The following is a 20,368-nucleotide window of genomic DNA, read 5'->3' as shown; positions in this document are numbered from 1 at the left end:
GAGAGAGCAGAAATTGTCCACTTTGTGGTTCTGAGGGGCCGCAAAGAGGTCTATGTGGGGATAACCCCACTTGTGAAATAGAGAGGTTGCTACCAAGGGATTGAGGGACCACTCGTGTGGTTGGAAGACACGGCTCAGCTGGTCTGCCAATATATTGTCCACTCCCGGGAGGTAGGTGGCTCTGAGGTACATGGAGCGGGAGAGGGCTTCCGCCCAAATCTGCGCAGCTTCCTGACACAGAAGGAAGGAGCCTGTGCCTCCCTGCTTGTTTATGTACTACATGGCCACCTGGTTGTCTGTTTGGATTAAGATTGCGTGGTTCGATAGGCAATCTTGAAAGGTCCTGAGAGCATAGCGGATTGCTCGCAGCTCCAGGAAATTTATCTGGTGTTTGGCTTCCTCTAGTGACCAGTATCCTTGAGTTTGCAGATTGTGTAGATGGGCTCCCCACCCGATGTTGGAAGCGTCGGTGGTGAGGATTATCTGGGGATCTGGTGGAAGAAAGGACAAGCCCTGTAGGAGGTTGCATTGATTTGTCCACCAGGCAAGAGACAGACGGAGTGCGTCGGTGATTGTAACAATGGAGGACAGAGGCTGAAGAGCTTGAGTCCATTGTAGTCGTAGAGTCCATTGTGTGACTCTCATGGCCAGACGGGCCATGGGAGTTACTTGAACTGAGGAGGCCATATGTCCTAGTAGAATGAGGAATTGGCGAGCCATGGCTGTGTGTTGAGACCGCAGCTGGCGAGCTAGGGACACCAGAGTCTTGGCCCGTTGATGAGGGAGGAAGGCTTTTGTTTGTAAGGTGTCCAAGTCTGCCCCAATGAAAGATAAGGTCTGAGATGGGACCAAGTAGGATTTCTCGTAATTGACAAGAAATCCTAGAGAGAGCAAAGTATGAATTGTTAGGGTCAGGGAGGACCGAGCTATTTGCTGGGTTGGGGCCCTGATTAACCAATCGTCCAGGTAGGGGTAGACGTGGACACCTTCCTTCCTGAGGAATGCTGCTACCACCACGAGGCATTTGGTAAAGACTCGTGGTGCGGACGCCAGGCCGAAAGGTAGTACTTGGTATTGGTAGTGGTTTCGGCCTACTAGAAAACGCAGGTATTTGCGATGAGATTCTGTGATCGCAATGTGGGTATATGCGTCTTTCAGGTCTAGAGAGCATAGCCAATCCCCTCTTTGCAGTAGAGGGAGCAGCGAGCCCAGGGTTACCATCTTGAACTTCTCCTTGGAAAGGTACTTGTTGAGGGCCCGAAGGTCTAGGATTGGACGAAGTCCTCCTGACTTTTTTGGTATCAGGAAGTACCTGGAATAGAACCCGAGTCCTTGTTGTAAGGGAGGAACGGGTTCTATAGCGTTTGACTGTAGGAAAAGAGAAACTTCCTGCTCTAAAAGGACAGAGTGATCGGTGAGTCTCCACGCCTGCAAAGGTGGGGAGTCGGCAGGAAGGGATTGGAAGTTGAGATGGTAACCCTGTGCAATGATTGCTATCACCCATTGATCTGTGGTGATTTGATGCCACTTTTCTAGGAAGTGGCACAACCGTCCTCCTACCGGTATAGCTGGAAGAGGGGTTTGGCAACTGCTCTCTAAGTGAAAGTCAAAAACCCGCCGCAGGGCCCGGTTGTGGAGCTGCTGCAGGCTTTTGTTTACGAGTCTGGCGAGGCTGAGTCTTATGGTAAGACCGTGCAGGCCTAGGCTTGGTTGATGGGGGATAATACTTTCGTGGCCTAAAGAAAGACTTCTTGGAGTCCTTTCTAAAGGGCTGTTTAGAAGGCAAGTCAGGAGGAATGGATGAGAGCTGTTTAAGTGTCTCATGATGATCCTTCAATTCAGCAACAATTTGTTGAATTTGCTCACCAAACAAATTATCCCCTAGGCAGGGTAAATCAGAGAGCCTGTCCTGAACTTCTGGACGAAGGTCAGATGATTTAAGCCAAGCCCAATGTCTGGCAGAGATGGCCGTGGCAGAAATTCTAGTGGAAGCATCAAAGATGTCATAGGCTGTTCGTATTTCATGCTTCCCAGCTTCAAACCCTTTATTTAGAAGGGATTGAAGCTGTGGCTGGAACTGTTCAGGCAAGGCATCAGTATATTCCTGCATCTGTTTCAGGATGACCCTATTATATTGAGTCATATAAAGTTGATAAGAAGCTATTCTGGAAATCAGCATAGCTCCATGATATACCTTCCTACCTATACTATCTAGGAATTTGTTTTCCTTAGTAGGAGGTATGGAAGAGTGTGGCTTTAGTCGCTTAGCTTTCTTTTGAGCTGATTCTACGACTACAGAATGATGGTCTAACTGAGGTTTTTGAAAACCAGGTGCTGACTGTACAAGATATGTAGAGTCAGCTTTTTTGTTGACCGGGGAAACAGATCCGGGAGATTCCCAATTCTTTTTAAGAAGGTCTAGAAAAACCTGATGAATGGGAATAGAAGTGATGACTTTCGGGGCATCCAAAAATTGGAGCAATTCCATCATCTGATGCCTGTCATCTTGTTCAGATTGAAGTTGGAATGGAACCAACTCTGACATTTCCTTCACAAAATTTATGAAAGAGAGGTCCTCAGGGGGAGAACGCTTTCTACTCTCCGCAGGAGAGGGCGGTGAAGGCAAATCATCGGTGTCAGTAGAGGTATCATCACCCCAAGTATCATAGGGATCTGGATGATGACCTGCAGGACCTCGAGGGGGCTGAACACCTGAAGGCCCAGGTTGAGGTTCCGAAATATCGGTTGGAATCACCGGGGGCTTCGAGAAAATCCTCGATGGAATCGGTGCCGGTATCGGTGCTGGTGTAGGCATCGAGGGAACCGGTGTCGGTCTCGATGGAATCGGTGTCGGCATCGGAAACCTCGGTGGAGCAGAGGTGTGTATCACCCCCGAAGAAGAAATCGGTGGCGAGGGACGACCTGGCATCGATTTAACAATTCCCGAAGGGGGAATTCGATACGGTGTTTCTCCACCTGATGATAAACCTGTCGGTGACAGCGGTCTTACCGGTGTCGGTGACTCAGGTATCACCGGTGGAAGGGCTGTCATGAGCGCCTCCATCCGGTGTAGCAGCAGTGCCAGTGCTGCTGCAATCGGCTCGGTGACCGGTTCCACTCTCGGTGCCAGAGTCGGTGCCGGAGGAGTCTGGAACCGTAGCATCGCCTTGTTGATGGCCTCCTGGACCAGCCGGTCCAGTTCTGCCCGGAGACCAGGGGTAACAAGACCCGGCTCGACGGGAGAGGGAGGCTGAGGCTGAGCCGGAGGGACCACCGTCACCAGTGGGATTGCGGCTCCCAAACCCCGAGGGGGTGAGGGTTGCCTCGGTGCCTGCGAAACAGTAGTGGACGGTGCCACTTCTGATCGAGACTTTTTTGGCAGTGGCTCGGTCAGTGCTGAGGTCGATGACGTCGATTCCTCGACAGGCCGAGACTTATGATGTCGATGGCGATGTTTTTCTTTCCGATCCCCTCGATCATCAGGGGAAGGAACGGGAGTCGATGGCCGCGAAGTCATCGATGGCGGACGGTCACCGAAGGGTTGTCGATGATGATGAGACCTCGACGGTGCCGGTTCCGATGACGTCGATGCAATCGATGGCGTTGGGGTACGAGCTTGGAAGAGGAGCCTCATCTTCTCCATTCTGGCTTTGCGACCCTTTGGTGTCATTAGGGCACATTTGGTGCAAGTCAGAACATCATGCTCACTCCCTAAACACAAAACACAGACTCCATGAGGGTCTGTGATTGACATAGTTCGGGTACAGTCCGGACACCGACGGAACCCCGACGCCATGGCGAAAGGCCAAAAATTTAGCCGCGGGACTGTCGAATGCCAACGGGCCTCAAGGGCTAAACTCGACGGAAGTCGACCAAACGACGGCAAAAACTTACCGAAGTTCCGCGGACCAAAAAATTTGTCGAAGGGAGACCCCTGAGGGGCAAATTTTTCTTCAGAATTAATTATTCGAAATTCCTGTCAGGAACGTGGTTAAGAGCTCTTGTACCGCGTGGCTACTGCTGCGCGGAAAAAAGAAGACTGAAGGGAGACCCCTGCTGGCTGCAGGGTTAGTGCCGTGCTGGGCATGCCCAGTAGGGGCCAGTCAAAGTTCCTGAAACTTTGACAGAAGTTTTCCGTGGTTGGGGCTCCATCCTCGACGTCACCCATTTGTGAGGACAACCATCCTGCTTGTCCTGTGAGAAGTATCTTTATTCTGTCCATGAAAAAATGTAGTAGAAATATAGCTCCTAATTTACAGAAACACACACCAAAAAATAATTTTACCTGAAGCCCAACTCTATTAAGCAATGATCAAATAACTGCATATGGACAGAATCTTTTATCAAAAAATCTTGCACTGTGTTAGCTCCGGAAGCTTCAAAGTTTTAAAAACCATTCATATAATCAGCAAGGGGAAAAAATAAATTACCCACTATGGGCAAAAAAAAAGAAGCAGCAGTACCCTGTTCACCTGTGTTTGTATGTTCTTTGTCCTGTTCTCATGTCCCTGTCCAGTCCTAGTCTTGTCTTGCCCTGCTACCCTTGTCTTGTCTCCTGTTCCCTGTGGGCCTTTGGTTCCAGCCATTGTCTCCCCATATCTGTCTTGCCTTCACAGTTTCAGTCCCTGGCTCTGGTCCCAGGCCTTGCCTCTTGTTCCAGCTCTTGTCTCCTGTGCCAGTCCCCTGCTCCTGCCTGGCTCCCTTGTGCAGCCTTGGTCTTGCCTTCCCTGTCAGCATCCCTTGAATTGATCTTGTTGCTGACTCAGAATGTTTCTGGCCTTGACTTCGTCTGGTCACCACCTATCTTGCTTAGACCCTGACTTTGTTCACTGCCAGCCCAGACCTCCTGCTTGGACACTGACTTCATCTGAATCCTGCCCACCCAGACCTCTGCCAGCCATTAGAACCTGTGGGTTCTACCCAATAGGGAGGTGACTGATCACGTGGAAAACCTTGGTTGGCTCTGCCCAAGAGTCTGCCCTGCTCCTGTTGGGGGAATTCCCTACCAAGCTGATTGTCCACTCCATGAACTCAGCCGATAATCCTTACTTTGTGTTTGTCAAAAACATGTTTTGAATCTGTTCTTGTGGGGGGGGGGGGGGGGGCAGGATTATTGTTTTCCAATAGACTTTGCTTAATTCTCCTGTCCTGCTTCTGTCTGTCTAATGTGTGGCTGAATAATATAAAAAAAAAAATAAAAATTCTATAATAGTAATATTATTTCTGCAGGTTCTTACTCTGTCTGTTGTGCTATGGTATTATTTTGCTGGTTATTTTTAAGTGAAGAACACAGGACTCTACCTATCAGACTTTCTGGATGTGGTGTTATCAATTGCATAGCAAGGAGTAATCAAGCCAAGCACAACTAAATTCCAGTTCCACATAATATTGTAGCAGAGCATATCTGGTACCTTGTTCCAGTACAGCTTTACCTGGTTCCTGTTTTGGCTGTTTAACAGTCTAATTTAATATAACTTTATTCTGTATTTTCCCCAATATTGTTTTGCTTTATCTCTTGCCTTTTCATGGAAAAAGGAAAGGAAAGATTACACCATATAGATAATTTCAATGCCTGGCTCAAAACCTGGTATAAAGAATGTGGTTTTGGATACATTGGAGGCTGGGGCCATGCATGGAGCAATAAAAGATTTTATGGTAAGGACGGCCCACATTTGACACTGGCAGGAAAGAAGATATTAAGTGAAAAATTCAGATCATACATTATCAGGCATTTTAATTAGGGAGCGGGGGTGGCAGGAGGTGGCCACTGAATTTGGCATGTCATCCCCAAGCAAAACAGGAAGAGGGAAGAGAAAGTAACAAAATCAATCAATTCAAAAAAGCAGAAAAGGTGACTATGAAGAGCAGCTGAAAGCTATGACTACAAATGCTTATAGTCTGGGCAACAAAATCCCAAACCTGCAGGCCCTAATGGTGGAGATGGACTTGGACATTGTTGCTGTTACGGAGACATGGTTTACAGATTCTCATGATTGGGATGCGGCCATCCTGGGCAATAACTTGTTAAAAAACGACAGCGAAGACAGAAAAGGGGGGGAGGAGTGGCTCTTTATGTCAAAAACAGTATCCAAGCAACTGAATTGTAAAGGATGTGGGTTAGAGAAGATGGTGCTTCCATTTCTACTGGTGTGATCTACAGGCCACTGACTTAAACATCTGCCGGATGTAAACTGGAGTATCCTTTCTGCGGAATCTACAAGAAGTAGAGAGATAGTGGATGCCCGTCAAGGGACTATGCTCAGAAAAATGGTAATGGAACCACGAAAGAGAATGTGATACTTGATCTAGTGCTCACTAATGGTGATAATGTTTCTAATGTTCGAGTAGGAGCTCACCTGAGCATCAATGATCATCATACGGTATGGTTCGAGTTTTGAATTTCAAAAATACGAACTTTGTCAACATGGGGACATACCTGGAGGAAGAACTAGAAGACTGGGAGAAAATGGGTGATGTAGAGCAACAGTGGGCCAAGTTAAAAGGAGATATTACAAAGACAACAAATCTGTATATTAGAAAAGTAAACAAAAATAAGAGGAAAAAGAAACCTATCTGGTTCTTTAAAGAGGTGGCTGAAAAAAAGGCAAAGAAGTAAAATTTAAGACCTGCGTGTGTGCGCATGTATGGACGCGCCGATGTTATAACATATGCGCATATATGCATGCATAATAAAACTGGCTATGTGCATGTGCACGCGAATGCCGTCTCAAACGTGTAAGTGGGGGGAATTTTAGTAGGTGCGTGTGGCGTCTGAATAGGCCTTTTTCCCAGTTCGTCCCAGTAAAGGATAGGACTTCCTAAATCCCCTAGCTAACTTGCCATCCTTTCACCCTATTACTCCCGATCCTTAAAACCCCGCTAACTAGAATATTTTTTTTTGTTACGACTCACACGCCGTCCATAGCAGAAGTAAAGTTACGTGGTAGGGGGCCCCAGCAAGCGCTTATGCACGTAAATACTTATGCACTAGTTTCATGCTACAGACCTGGCCTGCCCATATCCCAACCATGCTCCACCCAGACCACACCCACGCCCCTCCCCTTTTGGTGAGAAAAATTTGTATGCCCATACCAGGAGATTTGCATGTATCTGCGCTGGTTTTAAAAGCCACGTGGAGCATGCCAGGTCGAGTCATGTGTGTATCTCCCGTCTTTGGCACACGTATGGCTTTTAAAGTCAACCAGAAAAAGGACAGCGTTCAAGAAGTATAAAGGATCCCAAAAATAGGAACACAGGGAACAATATCTGTTAAAACTGAGGGAGTCAAAGAAAGAAATAAGGAAAGCTAACGGTCAAGCGGAAGAAAAGATGGCCAAAGAGGTAAAGCGAGGTGGCTGTTATGTTTTTGTAAGGATGTGAACCCTGGGCCGAGATGAGAAGTGTCTCTGCCCACAGGGAGGAGCCCTGTGAGCCTCACCGTTGGTAGGCGCAGTGTCAGTGGCATAGAACACAGCTGTATGCTAGAGACTTTATTATGAAGGAAAGAAAAGCAGAGCCCGCAGAGCAGGCGATGCAAATAAGTACAGTTCTCAGCAGTGAAGTATACCCAAGGTGATACCACTGATGTGAAGATCCGGTAGTGGCCCGCAGAGCCTGGTATGCCCGGGAGTCCCTTCAGATGAGTAGAGATTACCTCAGACGTGCAGATCCGGTAGTGGCACGCAGAGCGGGGTACGCCGAGGATGTCTGTACTGAAGATGATGATGATGAGAGAACTGAGGTGCAGGAACCCGGACGTGGATCTTGTAGCTAGTTCAGCAATACCCTGCAGCTCAGGGTATACTGGAACAACTTCTACTGAAGAGGAAGTGGTAGTGGCCCGAGGCACGGGGTACACCGCAGAGAAGCTTCAGTAAAGCTAGTATCATTGAAGTCCGTAGTGAAGTACTCACAAGTGGTAGTTCCAGGAGAGTGTCCCGAGAAATGTGTCAGGTAGGTATCCAAGGCAGGAAGGCTCTCCGAGGAGTGGATAGCCAGAAATGTAGAAGGGCCTCTGAGGAGCAGGTACCCAGAGCGTCCACACGCCAAGAAAGGAATCTGGAACTAGAAGTCCAAGAATGGAGCGGATTCAGCAACGAGAGAACTCCTTTCTAACTCGTAGTAGCAGAGGGCCGGTCAGCTTAAGTACAGCAGTGAGTTGACGTCATCCGGAAGGGACGCCCCCGAGGTTCCCGCCATGATGTGTACAAAGGAGGCCCTTGCGCGCGCCTTAGGTGATTCTGGAAACAAGATGGAGGTCGGCAGCACCCACGCCATCCCGGGGACGCCAGCGTTGGTTGGCGGAGGCCGCCATTCTTCCTAGGATTGACAGTGCGGGGAAAAAGGAGGTGAGCATGAGAGGTCTCAGCTGTCTGCGATCAACGGGCGTAACAGTGACAAAACATTTTTCAGAGATAACTGTGAAAGAAGGGAGGCCAGAAGTGGTATAGTGAAACTGAAATGTGATGAGGAGCAAATATGTGGAGAGTAACGAAGAAATGGTGCAGCAGTTTCTATCCTTAACAGATGCTCCCTACTTAGATAGCAGGGGAGAAAAGAGGAATAGGATTCAAACAGCCAAGGGCCCTGACTTCTACGGTCTGGGATACTGAAACACAAACATAAGGGAAAAAGCACAGGACTGCTTCTTTGTCCAAGTCCTAAAGGAAATGTAGAAAGCGTGCATGGGGATAACTTGCTGGTGCGGCAGTTACTACCCTTAGCAAAAAGCATGGAGATTACTACTTTTATCCAATAAGCCTTGATGTTTTAAATGCAACTGAAATATTGCTTCTCATTTCAATGGCAGTGGGAAAAGGGGAATTTGATTCAGACAACAATCAAGAGGGCCCCAACTTCTACGATCTGGCATAGATACATAGACATATGGGAAAAAGCACAGGACTGCTTCTACGGCCAAGTCCATAAGCAAAGTTTGCGCGCGCCCCGTCCACGCACGGGCCTGCTCACCTCTCCAACTCCTCTGCAGGTCCTGGGTCGGCCTCCCCAGCAGCAGCTGCAAGCTCCTCCAGGCCTCAGTGTCCCACGGTAGCAGTTGCCGGGCCTTCCTCAGCTCACCAGGCATCACGGTGGGGCTTGGTGCCCTCCGTGGCGTCGGCCCTGCCCCCATGAGCACGCGCACTTGGACCGCCCGGTCCCTTAAAGGTCCAGGGGCGGGTCCTAGCTCCGCGGCGCGCCCTGATTGAACGCAGTACAAAAGGAAGTGCCTGCCTGAACTTCCTTGCCTTGGCAATCGGGTCGACACCGTGTGTGTGTGCTAGTTTGCCTCCGTGTCTCATCGCTTGTTCCAGTCTTGTTCCAGCGTCCTTCTGTTCCTACATTCCCACAGGTAGTACCTCTTGGACTGAATCTCTGGTACTGACCTCTGCCTGTTTGTGACTACGCTGACCGCTGCCCGGATACTGACCCCTGCCTGTCTACTCCACCACATCTGACCTCTGGAACCTGACCACTGCTTTGGCTGACAACTCTCGGACTGACCTATGGAACTTGACCTCTGCTACTACTGACCTTGCTTCCTTGATTCTGGCCTTGATCCTAGCCTTGTCATCTCAGACACTGTTCTGGCCATCTCCTAGCCTTGACGTCAACTGCGCACCCTTGATGCTGGTGGGCACACCACTGAACTTCCTTTCTGGGAGACCCTGCGAGGCCCACCTAAGTCCAAGCGGCCCGGGTCCCCAAGGGCTCCACCCGGGGGGACCGCGGGCTTCCAGTGGTGAAGCTCCAGCTAACCTCTGTCTCCTCCTGTGCTCCGCCTCCTGGTGGCAGGCGCTTCCTGGGTCCGACCAGGGAGCCTACCAACCCTGCTCCAGAACAAGGGTCCACCTCCAGGCGCATGTCAAGCAGCACTGTCTGAATTTTCATGAAAGCTTATCACCCAGTAAAAATGTTACTAGCTGAAATTTTTATGGGTATCATAAGGTTTGGGGATAACTGCACAGAGTGACAGATACTACCCTTAAGAGAAATATGGGAGTAAACTGTACGCGTGGCAGTTACTACCTTAAGCTTGCTGGGCAGACTGGATGGACCATTTGGTCCTTTGCTGCCATCATTTCTATGTTTTTATGTCTATTTAAATAGCACTCAGTAAGCAGTTTTGTGACATTAAAAGGCCAGTTAATAAACCTGTTCAACCTGTTAAGCTTGCAGAGAACCACAAAGAACTTTAGGTATAAAAATGTGCGCCTTGGAAACTTAGTGAGACATCTTTAAAACAATGCAAGTGGTTGCTAAGAGACATTTAGGACCTATGTACAGTTCTGGAGTCAAAAGGATATAAACCAGATGGAGTCAGCCCAGAAGGTCGCTTCTAAAATGGTCAATGGCAATACATGCAAAATTATGTTTGTTTATTTCAAACTGCCTTAAATTTCTGTCCCCACTGCTACCTTGTTTCTTTATGGTGAAATGCAATATGTAATTTTTGAAAGTGAAATAGGAATGTTTCAGTTGTGTGTAAATGGACAAAAGATGTAAACATATTGTATTTCTTTTTTCTGTAAGTTAACTAACGCTTGCTGTGAATTATGAAAATTAGAAAAATAAAATTAAAAAAATAAAATAAAATAAAATGGTCAATGGTCTTTGTTCTAAAGCATATGGGGACAAAGATCTAAACATGTATACCCTAGAGCTGGGGGTTGGCAACCTTTTTGAAATGGTGTGCCAAGATTTAAATTGGAGGTAAGTAACTCTGGTTCTTGAGTGCCACAAGCTAGTCAGCATCCTGATCCACCAGATTCCTTTCACACAACGAATATTTTAATTGACATTCATTTTCAGTTTAAATATTCCAGAGTTATGTAAAAATGATTGAAACTGATATCTTGTTCTGCATGTAAAAACAAAATTATAAAAAGAAGAGAAAAGTGTCTCACTCTCTCCCCCCTCCTTGCCTATACACCTCCTATTAGGAAAACAGAACAAGCCAGGCTGCTACAGATCCCTAAACAAACTATATGCTAGCTAGCAGAATACCTCAACTCAGTCACACATGCAGAACCTCAGCAAATACAGAATAAAATGATGATAAAAAAGTATAAATAGAAACATTCAGGCAGAACCTGGAAACTGCAACAATGTAAAACCAGAAACATTATCATACCTCATATAACAAACAACAAAATTAAAAAATATAAAACATCAATCATAATAGTAAAACCATATTGAGAAAAAGAATAAATATTTGAAAAGAGCTGATAAAAAGAATAACATCCAATAATTAAAAACTCAAACACATTTAAAAAAATGTTTCCAAACACCAATAAAATACATCCAAAAAGCAGACCCATCAAATAACAATCAATAATAATTCAAGCTTATAAGGACTAAAAAAAACCCTACTTTCCATATCTGGGAACTTTTGATTTCCAGTCACCCTGAAATTGTCATAAATTAGTTGGGGTGGGGGAGGGTACACACACACTTTCTCCTTTGTCACAAACTCTCCAACACACACAAAACATGCTCTCTCCCTCTCTTTCACATGCTATCACACACACACACATGCTGTCTTTCTCCCACATGCAATTATACTCACACATGCTCGCTCTCTGTCTCCCCCCACATGCAACACACACACACACCCTCTTCTCTCCCCCACCTGCACACACATCCAAATTCTCTCTCCCACACGTAATCACACACACTCAAGCTTGCTCTCTCCTGTATGCAATCACACATACAAACACGCTTGCTCTGTCTCTCCCACAAGCAATTACATGCACACACACTCGTGATGTCTCTCCCACATGAAATCACACGCACATATGCTCTGTCTCTCCCACATAAAATCACAAACCCACATGCTCACAGTATCTCCCACAAGCAGTTGCACATTCATGCTTGCCCTGTCTCTCCCACATGAAATCACACACACGCTTGTCCTGTTTCTCCCACATGTAATCACACACACGCTTGCCGATTCTCTCACATACAAACACACTCACTCTGTCTCTCCCACATGAAATCACACACAAGCTTGTCCTGTTTCTCCCACATGTAATCACACACACATGCTTGCCGACTCTCTCACATACAAACATACTCACTCTGTCTCTCCCACATGCAATCACACACACGTTCGTCCTGTTTCTCCTAGATGTAATCACACACGCATATGCTTGCCCTGACTCTCTCACATAAAACACACTCACTCTGTCTCTCCCACATACAATCACACACACGCTCGTCCTGTTTCTCCCACATGTAATCACACACACAGGCTTGTCCTGACTCTCTCACATACAAACACTCACCCTGTCTCTCCCACATGCAATCACACACACATCCTCGCCCTGTCTCTCCCACATGCAATCACACACACACCCTCGCCCTCTGTCTCTCCCACATGCATTCACACAACACATCCTCACACTCTGTCTCTCCCACATGCATTCACACACACACACATTTGCCCTCTTTTTCTCTCGCATGCAATCACACGAACACACTTGCACCTTCTTCCACATGTAGTCCCACACACACATGCTCACCCTGTTTCTCCCACATGCAGTCGTACACATTGCATGTCCTCTGCCTCTCCTACATGCAATCGCACACACACATGCTCACCCTCTCTCTCTCACACATGCAGTCACACACACATGCTCACCCTCTATCTATCCCACATGCAATCACACACACACTCTCTCTCCCCCACATGCAATTAAACACACATGCTCTCTCTACCCCCACATAGTCACACACATGCTCTCTCCCCCACATGCAATCACATATAATGCTCTCTCCCCCACATGCAATCACACACGTGCTCTCTCCCACATGCAATCACACATATGCTCTCCCCCACATGCAGTCACACACACACATGCTCTCTCTCTTCTCCACATGCAGTCACACACACAAATGCTCTCTCCCCACATGCAGTCACACACACACATGCTCTCTCCCCAAATGCAGTCACACACACATGCTGTCTTTCCCACATGCAATCACACACATGTTCACTCTCTCCCACCTGCAATCACACACACATGATCTCTTTCCCACATGCAATTACACATACAAACAGGCTCTCACATCTACAGGCTCACACATACACATACACACACAGGCTCAAAAATTCACTTTCAGGGCCTGGGCCACTAGGTCCTCCTTCTGAATTACACCACTGCAGGATGGGCTCTGCGGTGGCCTGCTGGTCCTATCTGAATCTTCAGCCACCAGCAGGATGAGATCCACTGGTAGCCAACAGGTGCTTCCTCTCTCTTCATCCACCTAAGTAAATAGCCAGCCAAGTTATGGGGTGAGTGGCTTAGCAGATGATTCAGTCGCCACTGCCGCTCTTCCAATGCAAGCAGGAAGCCCCGAGCTGGCGATACATCCCCTCCCTCATGCCCCACAGCAGATGACATTGAGTGAAATGCGACTCCTGCTGCGGTGCATGAGGGAGGGGATGTATCACCAGCTCGGGGCTTCCTGCTTGCATTGGAGAAGCAGCAGTGGCGGATGGAGTGTCCCCTAAGTTTCTATTCAGAGTGCCATTGCTGCCATGCCACTGATGGCATGTGTGCCCTAGGTTGCCAACCCCTGCCCTAGAGGAAAGGTGGGATAGGGAGATATGATAGAGACATTTAAATACTCTGAAGTTTCCACACGTGAAAGGTGAGCCTCTTTCAAAAGAAAGAAGGCTCTAGAACAAGGGGGTATGGATACAGGTGAAAGGGAGTAGACTCAGGAATAATTTAAGGAAATATTTCTTTGGATAGTGAGTGTATGGAACAATCTCCCGGTGGAGGAGGCAGAGAAGGACAATATCTGAATTTAAGAAAGCAGGAAATAAGCACAGGGGATCTCTGAGGGAATGGTAGGGATTGCAGAACTGAGTAGTTGGTGTGAATGTGCAGACTAGATAGGCCATATGGTTTTTTTTATTCTGTCACGATTCTATGTTTTTATGATTCACTAAGGCTTTTCCTTGTTCTATGTCTATGGGAAAAAAGCTTTGTAAATGAGGTCCATTTAGAGCATACAGACCTTATTTGTCATATTGCAAACCACCCTTATTTTAATTCTTTACTGTAAAAGCATAATCTCTTTCCACTGTTATTTACTTTATGGGGGGGGGGGGGGTGGGCACATCAGTTTTATCTTGCTCCATTTGGCTTCCAGTTCAGTTGGACCCTAACTCTAAAGTGCTATGGCACTATGAGGTGTCATTTGCAACTACCCAGTGTTTTTTCCCCTATTTTTATAACCCTTTACCTATCCACTGCAATGACAGGTTTTGGTCAGGGACCACAGATCCTGGTTCCTTCTGGAATCCAGACTGGCTGCACCCACATCTGCCCTGCTGGTGTCACCAGAGTCGGTGCAAGGGCATAAGGCATTCTAGGCAAACCTTATAGCCTTGTGCCACTACCACCCTCCTGGTTCTACACTTCTCACACACACCATTAAAATGTATGTATTTATAACAGATTTTACATGAAATAGGACAGTTTTCGAAGATAAAAATACCATTTATAGAAAGCCCTGCAAAAAGTATAAAAAGACACTTAGAACCCATATGTTATTATGCATGTTGAGGGTGGGTTTGACCCATAGCAAACCATGAACAAACAGAATTAAAATTTGAATATAATAAACCTTCCTATACCAAAACAGCACTTTCAACCATCCTACCTATGAAAAAACAATGCAGCAAATGTTATACTAGGCTCTAAAACACCAACACACCTCCTATTAGAAAAACAGAACAAGCCAAGCTACATATTAGCTTGTCCATACACAGAATCTACTTACTAGATTCTGTGAGGGTCTGTCTGTGCACCTTGAAGACAGACCCTCACCAAATACAGAATAGAGACTAAAAACATGCAGACAAAAGCTGAACTGTTAACAGACTGTATTATTAGATTTTATATTCTGCTTTTTTAGCTCTTCAAAGTGGATTACATTCACTGGACAGTAGTTATTTATCTGTCTGCAGTGCAACACTGGAGATATGTACAATAACCCCTTCCTTCCTCCCCATACTAATCATGACAGTTGCAGAGCACCTGGAAATCAAAAATTCTAAGGTTTGGAAAATGGAGGAATTTTTGAAATCCTTATTAGATTTAATTATTGGGTGTTATTTAATGTATCTGCTATTCTGAAATATTTTTATTGGTGTTTGAAATTGTTTTAAAATGAATATCTTGTTTTACAATAACATCCAATAAGCTGTTTTGAAATTTTTTTTATTAGTTTGGTTTCACTATTATGACTGCTGATTTTTATTTCTTGATTTTTTTGTTTGTTTAATGAGGAATGGTAATTTTTTTATACTCTCCTTTGCTCCCACCTTCAACCACACACACGCTATCTCCCTCATGCTCAATCACACATACATACACACACTCCCCCTCTCCCACATGCTCAGTCTCACACACAAGCTCTCTTTTTACACATGCTTAGTCTCGCTCTCATACACACAGGCTCTTTCTGTCCTTCACATGCTGTCACACACTCTCCTTCTTGCTCACATGCTTAATCGCATGCACGCACGCACACACACACTCCCTTTCACACATTCTGGCACACACTTTTTCTCACACATGCACTCCTTCTCTCATTTAACTAAATCCCCCTGTGGAAGCGCAAAGGAGAACGGGAGCAGGAGCATTATTCTTCAGCACCCGCCGACAGGAAGAAACCTTCGGGTGCAAGAACCCAAATGCTCTGCTTCACGAATTCTTCGGCTGCGCGGCAGACTCTGCTCTGCGTAGGCTCTTTCTCCTTTTCCCTGCGCGCCGATCCCCTACTGTGGGGGGTCTCCTCATTTTCGCCCGCGCGGCCACACTCCCTGCTGTATTCGGCCCCCGCGGTTGACGCTGCTGTGGGGCCTCTTCGTTTCGACCCGTGCAGACGACGCTGCTCCGCCTCTTTTCCACTGCGCGGACCATGCGACAACCTGCCTTTTCCGGCAATTGCATCTCCTTCCCATCTGCACCAGGGAAGGAGATGCCGTCGCCGCCCGGCGTAGTCCGCCGTCCTTGGGTGTCACCTTCTTCCCTACATGGGCGGTGAGTGCTGCCTCCTAAAAACATCCTAGCCGGCTTGCAGAGCAGAACGTGGGCCCGGTAATCGAGCCTGGGTCTTCCACACAATAACGCACAACCCTGCCGCTGAGCCAGCAGACTGGCTCCCCTATGATGATTTGAAATTAATGTTTTAAAACAAAAATCGTGCAGTTAATAGCAAACAAAAAGAGAGCTAACATGAAGATGATTTTCACATTCCTAATCAGGATACTGTAGGTCTTTTATGCTTCAAACTACAGTGCGACTAAACAAATATTTAAAAAAATATTGATTAGTAAAACAGTTTTCTGAGATAGTGTGTCACCAGTTATATAGCAAGGGAACACTACAGTTTTTGCCCTATGCACCCTATGTAAAAAGAAAAGCTCAGAGTTGTAGTGAGTAGTAATTAGATTTAGACATACGAACTGGAAGATTTCTGGTGTCATCATACAGTAACTGTTATTTGATTCGTTTTATACTACCTGCTAAGAATAGATTTAAAAGTTGCAATAATTGTAAAAAATGTATATGTCTCAAATACATTTCTCAGAATACATATAAATATGAACACAAAACTTGTGCTAATTCAACCCCTTTTTATGGCTACCAAGTATCCAATATATTCGCTCCTGATTTTGGGTGCACAATTCTGGATAATAAAAAAAATTCCTAAAATTGACAAGTGTTTCATACTCCTTTCACTTTCAAACATAAGTAACACGTGAAGAAGCTTAATTATGGATGAAAATGAAACTCATCAATATAAGCAGGTTCCCAGCACTGACCGTAAGGTAATGGAAGATAAGGAGAAGATGGATGGGAGAAAGTGAGCGATGCTAACCCGTTCCCAAACACCTGCACACCCTGGCAGCTGTCTCCGGGTACAGGCTCCTCTGCAATGCAAGCGCTCCTGAAACCCGGCGCGCGTTAACAAGCGACTCAGGGTACCATCTCCATCGCAGCACGCGCGCCCCTCATCCCCTACATGCGCTGACAGCCGGCTCCGCCGCAGCGCGCACGCCCCTCACCCTCTGCACGCGCCGTTAGCTGGCTCCGGGTACAGGCTCTGCTGCAGCGCGCACGTCCCTCACTCACTGCACCTGCTGACAGCCGGCTCCGGGTAACAGCTCCGCTTCCAAGCGCGCGACCTTCCTCCTCCCCCTCCCCTCGCGCTTCACCTCACCTTGGTAAGAGCAAGCTGCCGGCCTCCTGGGCGGAAGTGATGTCATTGCTCCTTCGTCGCCCGAGTTCCTAGGTCTGCTGCACGGCCATGGCTGTCCCAGCTCTCCACTTCGGCAGGAAGAGCCTACTGGTGCTGCTGTCTTTGGTCCTCACGTTGGCCCTTGGCATGGGGCTGCCCGAGGGACTGAGCTTCCTTGCTCGCCTTTTCGGCTTCGCCGAGAATTCGGTCATCCACGGCATCGTCCTGCTCTACTTTCTATATGTTCTATACGTGGCCATGCCAGCCCTGCCCAGGGGCACTGTGCCTGTGAGTATGCGGTAATGACTGCCCCCCCCCCTGGATTATACACTGATGGCACTGAACCTCACCCATCCCCCATCCCTGTAATTATGCACTGACGAGACTCGTGCTCATATTCTCAGAACACTGCAGGAATATGCTCCGATGGGACTATACTACCATCTTGGATTATACACTAATGGCATTGTGTGCCCCATCCCCGAGGATATGCATCGGTGTAAATGTCCTCTTCGATCCCTTCATGCAGTGCTCCATCATAGATTATAGAAAATGCTGGGGATAGAAGGAAAACGTTAACTACTGTGCGATTTCAAGACTTCTTCGTGAAATCCAGATAGTCTAAAATGTCTTTCCAATTTGTGTGAATGGGAAAAATGCATAGTACATCTCTCACTGTTTAAATTCCCTCACGGTTGGCTAATTTAAATTGTATACTTGTACCTTTTTCACTGTTATTTTTGTGTTAAGGTCTTTCTTAAAAAGAAGCGCAGGAACTGTGATCCTGTTGTAAAAGGATTAGCTCTGTTCCTTCTCATTGATCACTACCTCGACACCCTATGGCTCCATATGCTCATTCCTTCTTTTCGCCTAGTTATTGCCAGCTCCAGTGCACAACCAGGTATAGGGAGAAAGCACAATACTCTTTTTGTTGCCTGTTTTAAAGTTTCTATTTCAAACTTATTTCAGAAAATATGAAAGTACTGGTGTTATTGTGCAGCCTGCTTATCTATAAAATCCATTAATCACTAACAGGCCGATTTTAATAAAAGGTGCAGGAGAACTGGTGCTCCGAGTTGAGCACCCGTTCTCCCAACGCACGCCAGCCACCTCTCCTGGGTGTACGATTCTGTATTTAAATTAGGCCAGGTGGTAATAAGGAGGCGCTAGGGACAATAGCGCGTCCCTAGCACCTTCTTATTAGCGGAAGAGTCGGCTGTCAGCCGGTCCGACAACTGATGCTTAATTTTACTGGCGTTGATTTTCAAACCCGCTGACAGCCACGGTTTTGGAAAACAGATGCCGACAAAATTGAGCGTCCGTTTTTGAATCCGCCAACTGGCAGGCAGATTTTTTTTTTTGTATTGTTTTATTTTTGGTGCATCCGACTTAATATCGCAATGATATTAAGTTGAAGGGCATACCGAAAAGCAGTTTTTTTCTGCTTTTCTGTACACTTTTCCCTGTGCTTTCAAAGTTAACGCCTTCCCTTGGAACATTTTACTTTCAGTATTCCTGGCGAATAGCTAATAGGCTCATCAATATGCATTTGCATGTGATGAGCGCTATTAGTTTTGGGGGGGTTGGCTGTGTGTTTTCCAAGCGCTATTACCCTTTAGAGTATAAAGATATAAAGCAGTATAGAGAGATAAATTACTCATAGGCTCTTAAATGGCTTTCAGGAAGCACTAGGCCCCAGGTTCTTTGGCATGCAACAAGCTCCAAATAATGGAGGAATAATATTTATTCTCTTCTTTTTCTGAGGGTTTATGATGTTATAGTTTAATGCTGTATTTTGTGGAGAACATTTCCTTACTTTCACACGGGCCGATACAGTAAAGTGTGCTCCGGTGGAGCGCACTGTTAGCCCGCGTTTGGCTGTGCGTTTTCGACATGCTATTTTTACCCCTTATACAGTAAGGGGTAGTAGCGTGTCGAAAACGTGCGGCCAACCCCCCGAAACTAATAGCGCCCGCAATATGCAAATGCATGTTGATGGGCCTATTAGTCATTCCCGCGCAATCCAGAAAGTAAAATGTGCAGCCAAGCCGCACATTTTACTTTCAGAAATTAACGCCTGCCAAAGGCCTCCGACTTAATATCATAGCGATATTAAGTCGGAGGCCCCAAAAGTAAAAAAAAAAAAAAATTTAAAATATGCCCGCGGGTTGGAAGACGGACGCTCAGTTTTGCCGGTGTCCATTTTCCGAACCCGTGGCTGTCAGCGGGCTCGAGAACTGATGCCGGAAAAATTGAGCGTCGGCTGTCAAACCCGCTGACAGCCGCCGCTTCTGTCAAAAAGGAGGCGCTAGGGATGCGCTAGTGTCCCCAGCGCCTCCTTTTACCGCGGGCCCTTATTTACATTTTTTTTTTACTGAATCGTGCCCAGGAGAGTGGCCTGGGCGTGTGTTGGGAGAGCGGGCACTCGCTGGCTCTCCTGCGTGTTTTTCTGTATCGGCCTGACAAGGAGTCAGAATATGTTCAGGAGATCCAAATCACTTACTGTATGTATGTTTTGCTAGTTGCACATTTTACCTGCTCAGCTTTCTAAACAATGCATGTAGATTTTTGAGGAATTATGAGCTAATGGAAATATCCTTAGTGCAAAGTAAATGCAACCACAAGCTGGTATGTGTATAGTGAGGATAACATAGAAACACAGTAAATGGAGGCAGAACAACCATCCAAGCAGTCTGCCCAGCAATCTCTCTCTTTTTTTATTATTTATTTTATTTTATTCTTAGGGTAATTGTTGCTCTGTGCGGTTACCCCAGCCAACACAAGTTTTCCTTTTCTTCATCTCCATCATTTAGCCACATGCTGACATATCCATTGGAAATGAGCAGTCTGAATATATACAGCACTTGGAAATAACCTCACTTTTTATTAATGAGAGAAAATCCATTTCTATTTTTATTCTCATAATTGGAAACCCTTTTAAATTACTATTGAGGAAGATACTGCAAATTTCACCTTGGCATGTTCAATAATAAGAACATAAAATATGCCATACTGGGACAGACCAAGGGTCCATCAAGCCCAGTATCCTGTGTCCAACCAAGTCACAAGTACCTGGCAAGAACCCAAACATTAAACAAGTAGATCCCAG

At 46.5% G+C, this 20,368-nt stretch overlaps 2 protein-coding genes across 2 annotated transcripts in view; one reads left to right on the top strand and one right to left on the bottom strand.

Moving 5' to 3' along the window:
* BDH1 (3-hydroxybutyrate dehydrogenase 1) overlaps positions 1-17,213 on the bottom strand; it is a 90,932-nt gene extending 73,719 nt beyond the window's left edge. The window contains exon 1 of the mRNA XM_029617177.1: positions 17,159-17,213. The gene's annotated coding sequence lies outside the window, so the exon portion shown is untranslated. The remainder of the gene's footprint in view (positions 1-17,158) is intronic.
* Positions 17,214-17,263: 50 nt separating this feature from the next.
* Positions 17,264-20,368, top strand: part of LOC115099503 (D-beta-hydroxybutyrate dehydrogenase, mitochondrial-like) — an 87,961-nt gene continuing 84,856 nt past the window's right edge. Inside the window, exon 1 of the mRNA XM_029617176.1 lies at positions 17,264-17,547. Coding sequence (XP_029473036.1) covers positions 17,329-17,547 — 219 coding nt within the window. The 5' untranslated portion in view covers positions 17,264-17,328. The remainder of the gene's footprint in view (positions 17,548-20,368) is intronic.

Source organism: Rhinatrema bivittatum, chromosome 9 (assembly GCF_901001135.1).
Source record: "Rhinatrema bivittatum chromosome 9, aRhiBiv1.1, whole genome shotgun sequence".
In the NCBI taxonomy this organism is placed as follows: domain Eukaryota; kingdom Metazoa; phylum Chordata; class Amphibia; order Gymnophiona; family Rhinatrematidae; genus Rhinatrema; species Rhinatrema bivittatum.
Note: the sequence above shows the minus strand (reverse complement) of the source record. Positions and strands in the feature narration are given on the sequence as shown.